At 41.0% G+C, this 16,370-nt stretch overlaps 1 protein-coding gene across 1 annotated transcript; it reads right to left on the reverse strand.

The window, feature by feature from the left end:
• Positions 1 to 67: 67 nt before the first annotated feature.
• MOK (MOK protein kinase) lies at positions 68 to 16,063 on the reverse strand (the record flags this gene model as incomplete). The annotated part of the gene is given in 13 exon segments (XM_080618224.1): positions 68 to 695; positions 915 to 1,088; positions 1,507 to 1,526; positions 1,529 to 1,610; positions 5,540 to 5,571; positions 5,575 to 5,681; positions 5,684 to 5,750; positions 10,033 to 10,081; positions 10,590 to 10,618; positions 10,622 to 10,665; positions 14,270 to 14,340; positions 15,976 to 16,015; positions 16,018 to 16,063. Coding segments are annotated over 13 exon segments (786 nt in total). The 3' UTR covers positions 68 to 670.
• Between the last annotated feature and the right edge of the window lie 307 nt (positions 16,064 to 16,370).

Raw genomic sequence — 16,370 nt, forward strand, 5'->3', positions numbered from 1 at the left:
GGGAACTCTTCAGAGTGAGTATATCGAGTATTTTTCACATAGCTTGAGCATAAACTGAGTTTTAGTTTGCCAGAACTTTTAATCAGATTTTAACTTTTTTAAATTTCCAATGTGAAATACAAGTTTAGGATTTTCCCATTTTCTTATCTTCTTCATTTTCATATTTTTTAGGATATCATCTAAGTACAGGATAATTAAGTAAAAAAAATTACTTGCACAAGATGTAGACTGAAGGCCTGAAAAGAAAGGCAAAAGCACTTTGTGCCTCTGCTACAACTTCTTCTATAAAGCTCTTTAAATCAAAGACAGCAAAAAGATGATTATGTTAAAAAAACCAAACGTGGAACTGATTCTTTAAGTAAAAGCAACTATGATAAAAGTCTACTGAAGGGATTATGTTGGTATCACAGCTTCTGAATTCTAACTCATGTGTTTCAGGGCTTGGGGGCAGGGGGAAACCAAATAAAGATCAGTGTTCAGGCAGACTCAATAAAACCAAGTAATCAGCTTAAGTAAAACATTTGTTTCTAGCTAATAAGCTCAATGCCACAAATTACTTTCTCTAAGTGGTCTGACAATTCTTCCACTTAAATATTACCTGTCGTTTGACTTGCCATTGAAATGTGCCACAAACGCAGAAGTACTTGCCCTGATGTATTTCCCAGTAATCTTAATTTTTTTGTGTTTCAGCTGCCCTAAAAAGTTTGAGGAAAAAAGAAGAGTAAAACATCAGTTGTGCTTTAGGTAAAGTATGGACTCAATGCAAATAAATGAATTATGTTCATTGTATTGCAAGCTTAGTACTACCACTGTAAGCAAACTTCATTTCAGTCCACTTTAAATAATAAGTACATAGTGCTCCCCCCACTTTTTAATTTTAGTCTTCAAGATTGAAGTGATTTGAAGTCACTTGCCAGAGTTCTTGAAAATAAGGGTGCTGTAATGCTTGATGGGCAGCAATTCTCTCATCAGGATCACATTTTATCATTGTGTACAGGAGAGAGAAGCCTTTGGAAGGCAAACTGTGCACAACAGGAGGTATTCCTTTTCCTTTTTTAAAGGAGAAACCAAACCTTGCAATTCTTGACCTGTGTTAAGGAAGTTGAGAGAAACAGTTATTCATGCATATTCAGAGAGCATTACATTACTGAAAAAAAAAACCAAAACTCATCTGATTTAGGTAATCATTTATTACGGATAAGTCTGTAATAACTGGCGGGGGGGGGGCAAGGAAATGTTTTCTTTCCTAACAAGTTATGTCATTGGCCTTAAAGATACTATGGAAATAAAAGGCCATATAAGAATGATACAGGCTCAGATTTCCTCTGTTCTGCCTACAAGCAGCATGAATGTGACAGTCTCTGGGTAGGGAGAGAGGACACCGCTTTTCAGTGTCCCAGTAGAGTTAGATTAGCATGGTGGTTCCCTGAGCAGAAATTGCAGTTGTACAGTCATACAGTGGCTATTTAAACAGTGAGATTAATAACTAAGGAGGCACATACTTACTGCTTGAACTTGTGGAGAGAGCTTTGTTAGCCAGAATGCCTGTAACATCATGGATTTTTGAAATTTGGTCCAGCTCATTAGATCCAGGAAAGAGAGGCTGAAAACTGCAAGGTAAGAGACTGTATTAGCACTAGATAATCATAGAATACTTTGGGTTGGAAAGGACCTTACAGATAATCCAGTTCCAACCTGCTGCCATGGGCAGAGACACCTTCCACTAGACCAGGTTGCTCAAAGCCCCATCCAACCTGGCCTTGAACACATCCATGGATGGGGCAGCCACAGCTTCTCTGGGCAACCTGTGTCAGCACCTCACCACGCTCACACTAAAGAATTTCTTCCCAATACCTAGTCTAAATGTCCCTGTCATCCTAAAGCCATTCCCACTTGTCCTATCACTACATGCACTTTTAAAAGGTCCCTCTCAAGCTTTCTTGTACACCCCCTTTATGTACTTGACAGCTGCTAGAAGGTCTCCCTAGAGCCTTCTCCAGGCTGAACAAGCCCAACTACCTCAGCCTGTCTTCATAGGAGAGGTGTTCCAGCCCTCTGATGATCTTTGTGGCCCTCCTCTGGACCCACTCCAACAGGTCTACATCCCTCTTGCGTAGAGAGCCCCAGAGCTGAATGCAGTATTGCAGGTGGGGTCTCATGAGAGCAGAGCAGAGGGAGAGAATCCCCTCTTTGGCTTTCTGGCTTTTTTCCCCTTGGTTGGCTTTCTGGGCTGTGAGCAGACACTGCTGGGTCATGTTTTATTTCTCATCAACCAACACCCCAAAGTCCTCCTCAGGGCTGCTTTCAATCCATTCTCCACCCAGCCTATATTTGTGCTTAGGATTGCCCTGACCAAGGTGCAGGACATTGCCCTTGGCCTTGTTGAACTTCACGAGAAGACACAATTAAAATAGTTAAGGTAGCACAATTGTCACTTTGGTTAAAAATAATTCATTTATGAGGTAGATGCATTTTAGAATTATTCATTTGTGGACAGTTAAATACCAACCAACAGCTGAAGGATAATGTAAGCAGTAGATTCATACAACTGCATGTCCAGATGCAAAGATGGGTTACTAAACAGAAACCTGTAGCTGCCCTCTCCTCACAGGTTTGAGATAAAATATGTAAAGAGAATCATAGAATCATAGAATAGTTAGGGTTGGAACGAACCTTGAGATCATCTAGTTCCAACCCCCCTGCCATGGGCAGGGACACCCCACACTAAACCATATCACCCAAGGCCTCATCCAACCTGGCCTTGAACACCACCAAGGATGGAGCATTCACAACCTCCCTGGGCAACCCATTCCAGTGCCTCACCAACCTCTCAGTAAAGAATTTCTCCCTTATATCCAATCTAAACTTCCCCTGTTTAAGTTTTAACCCATTACCCCTTGTCCTGTCACTACAGTCCCTGATGAAGAGTCCCTCCCCAGCATCCCTGTAGGCCCCCTTCAGATACTGGAAGGCTGCTATGAGGTCTCCACGCAGCCTTCTCTTCTCCAGGCTGAACAGCCCCAACTTTCTCAGCCTGTCTCCATACGGGAGGTGCTCCACTCCCCTGATCATCCTCGTGGCCCTCCTCTGGACTTGTTCCAACAGTTCCATGTCCTTTTTATGTTGAGGACACCAGAACCGCACACAATACTCCAAGTGAGGCCTCACGAGAGCAGAGTAGAGGGGCAGGATCACCACTCGTTACCGGTCTCCAGCCAGACATCGAGCCATTGACCACAACTCTTTGCGTGCGGCCATCCAGCCAGTTCTTTATCCACCGAGTGGTGCACCCATCAAATTGATGTCTCTCCAATTTAGAGACAAGGATGTCGTGTGGGACAGTGTTGAATGCTTTGCACAAGTCCAGGTAGATGACGTCAACTGCTCTGCCCCTGTCCATCAGTTTCGTAGCCCCATCATAGAAGGCCACCAAATTATACTGCCTGGTGAAAGGCAATGGATATGGGATTGTGTTTTCTTCTAGTGAAGTGGCAGATCTCAGAAAAAGATTTTAAGACAGCAGAGTCAAGCAGTCTTTCTTGCTGTGTATATACACAGAAATATGTATTTGTAAGAAACATTCCATTCCTAACACACAGGTTCTTTGCAAGCTGCAGTACTGGAAAGATGGCAATTTGAACTGCACTCCTGAGCTTGATTCTCAGTTAATATAAAACTTGCACAGAGTCCTCGAAAATACTATTATCACAATAGAGCAATCTGATGTAACAAGTTAGGTCCACTAACATTTGCTTCTTGTACATGTTGCTTTTTCCTGTATCAGCAGAACATTGCCTTGGACTTACAATTGAAGAAACACTTCAGTAGCACCACATGATCCTTGACATGAAAACACTCAGCCCTATTTGTAGACGGGAAACTTCTTTTAACTGTTTGTAAATTCAATCAAACAGCTGGCTGCACACTTCTCTGAATGTCTTCATAAGACTTCCGAGTAGAGGAAGGAAAGAAAAGGGATCCGATTCATGTTCTGTAGCTACATCAAGACAAGCGCTAGTAGCTTTTGTGTGAACTACCAAATGTAGTTTAGTTCTCCTAAATGTAAAACTATAACACAGTGAAGAACAACTGTGTAGTCCACCAAAAAACCTGTAATTCAGGAAACATGATTTATAAGGAGCAGACAGAGGGAGACCATGATTTAAAAGATAAACACAGCTGCAAAAAAGACTAAAAATTCTTACACAATGTGGTGTGAAACGTAAAGGCTTTCACAAAACATTCAACAGCAGAACTGCAAAATGCATTTAAAAACAAGTCCATAGCTTCCTTTAGCTTGGCAAGATTCTAATTTGGTAATTCCCAGTAAACATCCCTCATTTCTCTTTGAGCACATCTGTCAGGTCTCTGAACATATGCAGTGGTTGCAAAGAATGAAATTGCTACATTAAGCTAAAATTACATGGAAATATCTCTGAGGTTTTTTGCCCTAAGAAAACTTAAGTTTGTGGTGTGTAATTTTCTTGCCAAACTTCAAAGCCCACCTGATTCAAACAGAAATGGAAATCCACAGCATTTTTAAAGCTTTTGGTCCCATTACACTGCAAGAGAACTGCCACATTTAGGATTTTTTTTGGTGAACAGTTTTCTGACCGAGGTAGAGCTGTTTCTACAAGTTAGCAGGCAAAGCATAAGGGTTGTCATTTAATGCGATGGTGGTGGCAGCAGCTGCACTTGCCATGTGGAGGAGGAGGAAAGAAGGAAAGCAAATGTTACCACTCCTGGTTGCATATCAGAGACGGCAGTGTGGGAAGAGAATAAAGAAGAACTGCTGCTGTTGCTAGGGCAGAAAGATAGTGGAAAAATACTCATGGTGGTGATTCTACCTTTTTAATTGAGGACTAGTGATGATTTTTTTTACTTATAGTTTCATCATCATCAAAAAGCTTAAAGGACTTTGTGTTTTCCTGATCTCTTCCTTCATTGGAATATGACTTCAAAATACTCCAGGACATCAGGTCCTGGTACAAGGGTCTTAAACACACTATATTATAAATCAAAGTGGTAAATCAGAGGAGTGTCTTCTCTCATTTCCTCTGGTTTTGCAGAATAGCGAATCAAAAAAAGAGGGAAAAACTGTACCATCAAGTGCATTAACAAGATTGAGAATAGCTAGTGATGCTCATGAGAGGAGATGAGCCATACATACACTATTCAGAGATAAAGCAGAGAAAATCCATTTTTACCAAACTCAAATATGAAGCCAATGAGGGGGGGAAAGAAAAAACAAGGAAAAACAAACAACAAAACAACCAACTGCTCAAAAATGTTATTTTCCTTGTAAAAAGTTTTTGTTGGTATTAAGTTTTCTTGAACATCCCACTGCTTTATTACTAGCCTGCCATAGGGTGAAGACAGTGCCAGACAAGGCAAGATTACTGCCTCATGAACCTGCAGACTAATCACTCCCACAAAACCCTGAAAACAAAGACCGTATTACCCACAGCACTTCCTCCTGATTTATTTACCTTTGATTCTCTTCATTAATAATAACAAAATGCTCCACTGAACACTGTACCTTGTAATTTCATAGAAAACACAGCCAACACGTCACATACTAATTTTGCAACTGCAGTTGCCACTTGTTAGTAAGCTGTAGTAACTGTAGTAACCACTTGTTAGTAAGCATTCATGTGTTCTGTACCAGCATGTGGAGATGATTCTGTATGTGGCTGCTTAGAATAGATACTCCTCCAAGATCCCAAACCTCCTAACATCAGGGTATTTTGATGTTAGGATACAAAAATAAAGTATTTTGACAAATTAGAAACACTGAAATATTCAAGCTAAGATTTCCTTTAAATGTGTGAAGTAGTCATTATAAAAGAAATCACACATTACTTTAAGAATAAACTTTCAGAAATCCCCAGAGTAGTAGTATAGCAGTAAAACTGCATTTAAATGGCAAGTAAGTCCAGGCTTGAAGTATCTGTGTCCCATAATATAGAATCATAGAATAGTTAGGGTTGGAACGAACCTTGAGATCATCTAGTTCCAACCCCCCTGCCATGGGCAGGGACACCCCACACTAAACCATGTCACCCAAGGCCTCATCCAACCTGGCCTTGAACACCACCAAGGATGGAGCATTCACAACATTCCAGTGCCTCACCAACCTCACAGTAAAGAATTTCTTCCTTATATCCAATCTAAACTTCCCCTGTTTAAGTTTGAACCCGTTACCCCTTGTCCTGTCACTACAGTCCCTGATGAATAGTCCCTCCCCAGCATCCTTGTAGGCCCCCTTCAGATACTGGAAGGCTGCTATGAGGTCTCCACGCAGCCTTCTCTTCTCCAGGCTGAACAGCCCCAACTTTCTCAGCCTGTCTCCATACGGGAGGTGCTCCAGTCCCCTGATCATCCTCGTGGCCCTCCTCTGGACTTGTTCCAACAATTCCATGTCCTTTTCATGTTGAGGACACCAGAACTGCACACAGTACTCCAAGTGAGGCCTCACGAGAGCAGAGTAGAGGGGCAGGATCACCTCCTTGGACCTGCCAGTCACGCTCCTTTTGATGCAGCCCAGGATACAGTTGGCTTTCTGGGCTGCGAGCGCACACTGCCGCCTCATGTTCATTTTTTCATCGACCAACACCCCCAAGTCCTTCTCTGCAGGGCTGCTCTGAATCTCTTCTCTGCCCAACCTGTAGCTGTGCCTGGGATTGCTCCAACCCAGGTGTAGGACCTTGCACTTGGCATGGTTAAACTTCATCAGGTTGGCATCAGCCCACCTCACAAGCGTGTCAAGGTCCCTCTGGATGGCTTCCCTTCCCTCCTGTGTACCAACCGAACCACACAGCTTGGTGTCATCGGCAAACTTGCTGAGGGTGCGCTCAATCCCACTGTCCATGTCACCGACAAAGATGTTGAACAAGACCGGTCCCAACACCGATCCCTGAGGGACACCACTCGTTACCGGTCTCCAGCCGGACATCAAGCCATTGACCACAACTCTTTGCGTGCGGCCATCCAGCCAGTTCTTTATCCACTGAGTGGTCCACCCATCAAATTGATGTCTCTCTAATTTAGAGACAAGGATGTCGTGTGGGACAGTGTTGAATGCTTTGCACAAATCCAGGTAGATGACGTCAAATGCTCTACTCCTGTCCATCAGTTTTGTAGCCCCATCATAGAAGGCCACCAAATTGGTCAGGCAGGATTTCCCCTTAGTGCAGCCATGCTGGCTGTCACCAACCACCTCCTTGTTTTTCATGTGCCTTAGCATGTCTTCCAGGAGAATCTGCTCCAAGAGCTTGCCAGGCACAGAGGTGAGACTGACTGGTCTGTAATTCCCCGGGTCATCCATTTTCCCCTTCTTGAAAATGGGGGTTATATTTCTCTTTTTCCAGTCGTCAGGAACTTCACCTGACTGCCATGATTTTTCAAATATGATGGACAGTGGCTTAGCAACTTCATTCGCCAGCTCCTTTAGGACCCGGGGATGGATTTCGTCAGGTCCCATGGACTTGTGTATGTTTAGGTTTTTAAGATGGTCTCGAACCAGATCCTCTCCTACAGTGGGCCTAGGGTCTTCATTCTCACAGTCCCTGCGTTCGCCTTCCAAGACTTGCGGTCAGAGACTTTGCCAGTGAAGACCGAGGCAAAGAAGTCATTAAGAACCTCAGCCTTCTCCAAATCCTGGGTAGCCAGTTCTCCTGATATCTTCCGAAGGGGGCCTACGTTGTCCCTAGTCTGTCTTTTACTCGCTACATACCTATAGAATCTCTTCCTATTATCCTTAACATCCCTAGCCAAGTTCAATTCTAACTGGGCCTTAGCCTTCCTCACCTGGTCCCTCGCTTCCCGGACAACATCCCTGTATTCTTCCCAGGCCGCCTGTCCCTGCTTCCACCTTCTATAAGCCTCTTTTTCCCTTTGAATTTTCCTGAGCAGCTCCTTATCCATCCAAGGAGGTCTCCTGGCCCTCCTGCTGCACTTCCTTCTAGTTGGGATGCAACACTCCTGAGCTTGGAGCAGGTGATCCTTGAATAACAACCAAGAGTCTTGGGCCCCCCTGCCCTCTAGGGCTATATCCCATGGAACCTTACTAAGCAGGTTCCTGAAGAGGCCAAAGTCTGCTCTCTTGAAGTCCAGGGCAGTGAGCTTGCTGCACGCTCTTCTCACTGTCCTGAGGATCTCAAATTCGACCATCTCGTGGTCACTGCAACCAAGGCTGCCCTGGAGCGTCACATTTCCAACCAGCCCTTCCCTGTTGGTGAGCACGAGGTCAAGCATGGCACCTCTCCTTGTCGGCTCCTCTATTACTTGCAGAAGGAAGTTACCTTCCACACAATCGAGGAACCTCCTGGATTCCTTGTGCCGGGCCATACCTTCACTCCAACAGATGTCAGGGTGGTTGAAGTCTCCCATGAGAACAAGGGCCTGCGAGCGTGAGGCTGTTCCTATCTGCCTATAGAGCACTTCATCCACAGATTCCTCTTGATCAGGCAGTCTATAACAGATCCCCACAGTAATGTCCCCCATCGCTGCTCTCCCTTTAACCTTGACCCACAAACTCTCTGTCGACTGCCCACCTGTCCCCAGACAGAGTTCCATACTCTTCAGCCTATCCCTAACATAAATAGCAACTCCCCCTCCCCGTCTGCCAGGCCTGTCTTTTCTAAGGAGCCTGTAACCTTCCATTCCAACACTCCAGTCATAGGAGCCATCCCACCATGTTTCTGTGATGCCTACTATATCATACCCCTGTAGTCGTGCACACATCTCTAATTCCTCTTGTTTGCTTCCCATGCTATGGGCATTTGTATAGAGGCATCTGAGCTGAGCTCCAAATGAAGCCGGCTCATTGGCTGGAGCGGCTGGAATATCACTGCATCGCTCCAAGCATTTATTGTAGGTGCTGGCAACTGACTGGGTGTGTTGGGATGGAATGATGCCCCCCTCCCCCAACACATCTAGTTTAAAGAAACCTTGACCAGCCTGGCAAGCCTCCTACCAAAACCTCTCTTCCTCTTCTTTGTCAGATCAGCTCTACCAGCCCCCAGTAGACCTGGCCTACTAACTTGGGTCCCGTATTCAAAACACCCAAACCCCTGACTATGGCACCATCCTTTTAACCATTTATTAACCTGGCCAATCCTCCTAGCTTTTCAAGGTCCCCCCCTGTATCCTGGAGAATTGATGAAAAGACAATCTGAGCTCCAGAGCCCCTAACCACCTCTCCCAGGGCTCTGTAGTCCTTCTTTATGTTCTCCAGCCTACTGCTATCAACATCACTAGCACCCACATGGATCACCAGAAGTGGGTAACAGTCCGTGCGACTCACTAGAAAATGTGGATATGTGCAAATACCCTCTGTACCTCATTAAAGAAAGACCTAAGAGTTAATAGATAAACATATGGACTATTATTGAGGGGAAGACTGCTAAACAGAACATCTGGATTGTTATTTTCTGAGGGTCCTTGTGTTTAGCAGTGATATAGCAGGTGGCTTTGGCTCCTCTTTGTAATGGCTTCTCCTGTACACTTTTAAGACTTAAAAGAAAAATTTATGTCCAGAAAATCAAATTCCATAAACTGAATTTTTAAATCCTTTCTTGTCAGATATTAGCAAAATAACATTCTGAAACAGTCAGGAGAATAGATTTCAATGAAGAAATCTTCTGAAAGCTGCCACCTTCTGCTCTATTTGTATAACTTCCACTAAATGTAGGAATTGAATGTAGAAAGATTGAGCTGCAGAACTGAGCCCTATTGCTTGTTCCTAGGTTAACACAGAAAGGAAGATATATATTAATAAATGATAGAGAACAGGCTTTGAGATTGGAGTCAGCACATGCAGGCTATAGTGCATCTGATTCAGTTCAGATTTTAGCCAATAACAAACTTCCTTGTTCATTCCTGTAGATCAGGAATATGGTATTATAGGTAACTGCCTATATATTTTTTAAAACCTGTGCTTTTATTCATGACGAAGCATTACCTTCTCAAAAGAGAAAAACACTGATACACTCCACTTGTAGTTAAATATTCTCATATAAAATGGATTACCATTATTAATATGTTTTCTGGTTTCACATCTCTGTGAAATATCCCATTTCTGTACCAATATAAACACATCAGAGAAAACAGGTCAGTAAAAAGAGACACATTATCAGTGCTTCCAGTTATTTGTAACAAACAAACAAAAAACCCTTGAAGAAACTAACACTTTCTTCAAACAGCATAATAAAAAAAAAAATAGGATTTTGCCACCATGGTGAGACAACAGCTCCAGGTATGGGAGTGGGGAAAGGGCAACCTCAAGGAGAGGCCAGGCTTTTTGCTTTTGCTCTCGCCAGCGTTACCAGAGGTTGTAAGGGCCGCCCGCCCCCAGAGGGCTTCCTGCAGCAGGTACCAGAGCTCCCCTGAGGAGCTGATGGCCGCTCGGGCTGCTCACTTGCTGCCCCAAGGTTCTGCTATAGGCAAAGATGCATCTGTGCAACAGCCTGTTCTCTCCCTGCAGCAGTCTGCGGACCCAGGCAACTCTAAGCCTCTGCTTAGAGATGACTCTAGAATAAATGTATGATACATTTACTGTAAAGCTGCTGTTGAACCAAGTCTCTTACCTATGTATGCAATCAAGAGATTTGCATAACTAGTACATGGAGTTCTTAATATTTTTTTCAGGTAATGGCTTTCTTCCTAGAATTAAAATTTCAAGTTGTACAGGTCCTTTTTAGCAAACAACAGAATAAAACCCAATTACTCTTCAGCTTCCAGCAGTGCATCGATATTACCTTTTTCAATTATACTATTTCCATCACTTATTGGTAGCCTTGCAATCCATTTCTACTCAACCTCAGACATAATTTAGATTTCAGCATGTACTAGAATAGCTCAGCTGTCAATTCATAGTATGTAATCTGCCTTCGCTTTTGCTGCATGTTTTTCCTGCAGTATCTGTTTCCTCAAGTTCTAACAGAACTGCAGTATTTCACTTCTAAACATCTAATTTCCTCTCTAAATAAAATAACTGTCCTTAAGGTTCAAGATTCATATCAATCACCTCACGTTACTGCAGTGCTTAAATGAGTGATTCACATTTGACTTGCAAATTAAAGGTTAACCTATGTAGTTTAGCCTGCCATTGCTGTTGCACAATAATGACTGTTATAAAATTTATCTATTTTTCAAGAGCTATTCAGTAACTACTCAGCTTTTTTGTTTATAGGCTCCAAAGGCCTTTTAATCTTGCTATAATGCCTTTATGTAACACTGCAATGTCATCAAGGGAGGCAGAAATGATCACATTTTTGAAAAACAAAGCAGGTACTGATCTGCCTGATGACAGCAGTATGAGTAATTGGCTGGGGAGGAGGAGGAGGGAGATTATCAGGACACTAACTCATTGAGGCTGCAAGTCCTAGCAGCTAGGGGGACTTGTGTTCCTAACTGATTACAGTACTCCTCCAGTCAGCCACATAATCCACTGAGCAGGATTAGATAACAAAGCACTTGAAACAGAGCACCATTGACATGGGGAACTGTGGCATTATTACCCCAGTAGAGATCAACAGTGTTTTCAACACCAGGATTTTTGTCATTTATGGTAGAAAAGTTTTATTTTATAAAATGCAGGTATTCAAACCAACTTGGATCATTATTAGTATTTAAGAAATCAGGCCTTCATAAAAAAAAGTCATGCTCAATTGTTTTTTCATTACAGATCACCAGTAAAATCTGGAGCAGATGCTCTTCTACTTCCAGATTTATCATTAGAGAAACCCCATTTGGAAGTAATGATGAAGTGAATCATAGCACTTGAGGCTGCAATCATTCCCGCTTGAGGCATCTTCCCCACCTCTCTCTGAGCCATAGTTTTTTCATTGCTTTATATGTCTGAACAAAAGGCAAGTCCATTTTTCAGTTATTAAATGACTTGTGATACCGATATTAATAATTAATAGGAGTAGAATTATGACTTTGTAAGACAAATAGCTTTGTCTTGATTGAAATAATGTGAATCTGTCAGTTTATTACGGAAAACACCAAAAAGATCAACTTTCCACATTCATAGCATTACAGTGAACTCATAATTACAGAAGTGTCTCCATACACCTTGTTAAATTAGAAATTCCTTTTCAGTCAACCCCTGCTTCAAGAATTTTTTCTAACTTAAAGCTTTATAAAATTGCTCTGCACCTCTATTAAACTTCATCTTGCAAGACAGAGAGTGGTCAGGAAATGACAAGCATTCACGTTACTATGTAGGAATTTACAAAAGACTACAAATCATCTGAAATGTAACTACTTCTGTACACTCTGAAACCTGTTTTGTGACAGAGCATCGCTAATGAACAATTTAATTGTTCTACAAATTAGTAATGCACTCCTTCAAGTCACAGCCCTGAAAATTCAAAAGGAGCTCTTTCACTTGCCACTGCTACCAAGATATCCTCAGTCAATACCTGGTCTGGCTCAGAACTAAGATTAAGTTTTCTAGTTTAATTAGGTACTTGGAGTCTTTGCCCTATTTATTGTTTGAGATGATTGCCATGTTACACTGCATGGCTTTGCAATAAGCCACAAGGAGAGAAAACAAATAAAAACCTATTTCTGTCCCATAGGAAACTGTGCTGTTGACACATCTACTTTGAAACTCAAAAATTCATTTCTGAAAAATGCAAAGCACTTGACACAAATTAATACTTAAAAATATCAAAATATATTTTGATTTATTACAATCTTGACAAGAATCTGTTTTTCATTTTCCCATTTTATCCTATGATTTGACAAGCTCTGCCCCATCTGCCACCACCCTTTGCAAAGTGAAAAAAAACCCACTATCATAGGAAAAATCAATCCAGACACAAAATCCAGACCATAAAAAAATTAATTAGCAATTAATGGAAGTTTAGGTAGACCCAGATTAATGTTCAGATAACCCCTAACTGCAGCATTTCAGTTTACAACTGAACACAGATTCACTTTGAAATGATTCCGTGCCACGGAAAAGGAGGGTTTTAAAACTAAGTGGTAGGAAAACAGTCATCTTATGGAAAACTTGAATTTGATAAAAACTGTATTTTAAAATAAAAAACAAACACAGCAAAACATACTGAAACTATTAGACTAAGTCACATCTGTATACGATGCTTAATGTAGCAGGCTTTTTCACATGAAAAGAATGAGAGACACTGACAAATGTAACCAAAAGAGTTAAAGAAAAAACCTAAACGTTTTGATTTTTCATGACTGAACTACAGTATCTTTCCTGGAAGGAGAAGATGCTTGATTGTTTTTAATGAGGACTCTTTCCTATATGCTATTACTCTGACCTTCCAACTTAACAAATTTATCCTGAAAGAATGAAATGTCTTATTAAAGCCAGCAAATACTAATGTCTGCTTCAGTGATCTGCAAAAAACTGTATTTTAATCTCAAATTTTATCTAGGTCAGGAACAGGGTTACTCCCTCTGCTAGAGATCTGAATGCTACTGTCACTAATGTAATGTTTGGGAGCAAGTCTTTATCCTGTTACTGAATGACAGTTGCATGCTCAGTTATTTAAATGAATCTCTCAACTGTTAAGGCATTACAATTTTTTAATTATTCAGAAAAAAAAAATCCTCTTTTAATATTGAATTTTAAGTGCCCCTTCATTTGCTGTATCCAGCTCCTTTGGTGTTTATATGTGATCTGGTTTTAAATCAGCTTTTGTTCTAAACTTCCATGTAGGAACTCTCCCTTAAGTGTCATGGGCTCTAATCTGCTCTGACAAACATCTCGAGAATTTTCACATACAGGAGGCTTCAGGGAACAATGTGATTTTATAGAGAAAACTTTCTAAAAGGCATTTTTACTAGATATAAAACTTGAAAATCATTAGCTGTTGATTCAGTAGGTTTGAAACAAATGGGAATAATTTTCATTTCACACACACTTCACACTTCACTACACTCCTGACCTAACAAAGAAACTTTCTGAGTTGTATTTTTTTTACATAAAGCAATTATTTTCTGTTTTGCCATCAAGGTTATTTCCCTGTTTTCATGTCAAGTTTGACTGTAGAAACAGATGGCCATGGGCCTGAATCCTTAGAAATCTGCATGTGTCCATGCCTTAAACAAGTGCTTATATTGCACTGGGAAGAAGTGTAAAGCAGAACAAGACAAAATTTCCTTACGAGTTTTAAAACATGTAACTGTGAACAACCAAGTGAAAAATAATTCATTCCACTTTGTGATCTACAAAGTGGATCTGCACAAGGAGGCCTTGTGTGTTTCTTAAGTATATATTACATACCTTTTATCAGCTCATAAATACTCATATCCATAAATTCACATATCAGTGAAAGGGAGCCAGCTATTTTATTACTGAAGAAACAAATAAGGAGGCTTCAAGCTAGAAATAAAATGTACAAGTCGATTTGTACACAGCGTAGGAAAAAGTACATAGTTTAACCAGTATTAAAAGGGTCATTTTAATTTTTAATTGATACTTTCTCAAAGAAGTTTTTCAACTTAGGGTCTGAGGTATCATAGTTTTAGTTCATACTATCCAAAGCATCCATTGCAAGAGTTAATTGATTTACTCCATGAAGTTATTTGAGGCACATTTCCTGGCATATCACACTGATTAGTATCAAGAAATTTCCAGTAAACTAACTGATACAATCTTACAATAAAAGGTAGGAAGGTCATTGCACCATACATGAAAATACTTTCTAGCTATGTCACCAGTAGTGTTCTACTGCATGCAAATGAGTATCTGACCGGAACCTGTGCTTTGCTGACAACAGCAATTTTAAGTATTATCATGATATGGTAATACCTTTGATACTTAATTTTCCATTTCACTGCCCTGCAGATGACTTTAGGTCTTCAGTTTTCTTGCAAGATAATTGCATTAAAGTATATCCCCTTTGCAATGTTCCATTAACCCAGACAGCAAAAGGTTGAGGGTGTAATCTGCAATTCAGTTTCCAGACAGACTGTGACAGAGCTGGGTAAGTTGGCTGGCCATCTGGATCACACCGAGTTAACAACACAGCAGCTGAAGCTGAGAATTCCAGAAGCTAAGCTGCTAACACCATTACAGGTTTTCCATGCATTGGTAAAACCAGGCTTGTCAATAACAGCACAGTACCAGAGCCTTGTGCAGAGGAATAAGACAGCCTGAAGAGCAAGAAAAAAATATTTTAGACTACTCAACAAGTTGCATGTCAAGTATTTGAATAATCAAGTATATGTCTGCTGTTGCATAGTGAAGTGTAACACATGTTGTAATGGAGCAACTGCGTCATAAAACCTGATCTCTTTGTGAGACAGAACATGTCCCCAGAAGACACTTAAGTGCCTAATGAGGCTACAGAACTCAACTTTAGCACTGACTGATCTCTTTCCAAATTCACAGCTCAGTGCTGCCTAATTCAGAGACCTAAATTTCTGTCATTTGTAAAGGGATATCTGTAAAGTTGCCTATGAAATGATACTGCCAAATAATTTGCCTTGATCCCTAGTTTAAACTGAAAGTCAAACCAAGATCCCTTAAGTACCAGAGCCTATTCCAGCAGATCAGCTCTGAGTATGTCTAACCAAACTCCAGCCTCCAGCAGACATGATGTTGTGCAGTTAAATCACTCACTGGACATGGGCTGAAATCACCAGCAAGTATTACATATTATGACATGAAGTTTAGCTATGCTTGAAACATATCTAGTGTGTAATTTGAATACTGATCTTGAAATATTTTTGGTCTGCTGCAAAAAAGCCATAGAAAGTGACATCTACATTAGACTTTCTTATAAAAATGACACAGAGACTTTAGACTTTGTTTTTTGGTTTGGGTTTTGTTTTTTTTTCATATCTCGATATAAATAATAATAATAGTAATAATAATAATAATAAAGAAATAAAAAGCTGGTTAAGTTCCTACAGGTTGCCTCTAGACCCCAAAATTACTGAATATGATTCAAATAAAGAAGTAAGAAATGAATGCACCATACTTACAAAACAACTTCATGTAACATAAGGCTACTGGGATGTGGACAAGCCTCCTTAGTGCTTGTATTTGTCTCCAATTATTCACTTGGTCCATATAGGAGTTGAATTAAAAAGCAAAAAGGAAGGCTGACTTGCAGTCAGGGACTGGATTATAATTGTTCTTCTTCCCTGCCATGAGACTGTCAGAACCTTCTGCACCGTAGTCTGCAACTGAACTTTCAAATGCAGGACATGATAAATTGTTTGCCTGCTTTGTTTCTTTATGGAGCATATCAGTGATCAGTAAATGGCTTTATTCCTTCTCACAGCATGGAGTAGCCAGACTTATACAAATAGGGTAAGTAGTAATATAATATGCTCCAGGTATCAGCTCAGTGCCAAGGAGCTATCTAGAAGGAATT

Source organism: Psittacula echo (assembly GCF_963264785.1).
Source record: "Psittacula echo genome assembly, chromosome: 5".
In the NCBI taxonomy this organism is placed as follows: domain Eukaryota; kingdom Metazoa; phylum Chordata; class Aves; order Psittaciformes; family Psittacidae; genus Psittacula; species Psittacula echo.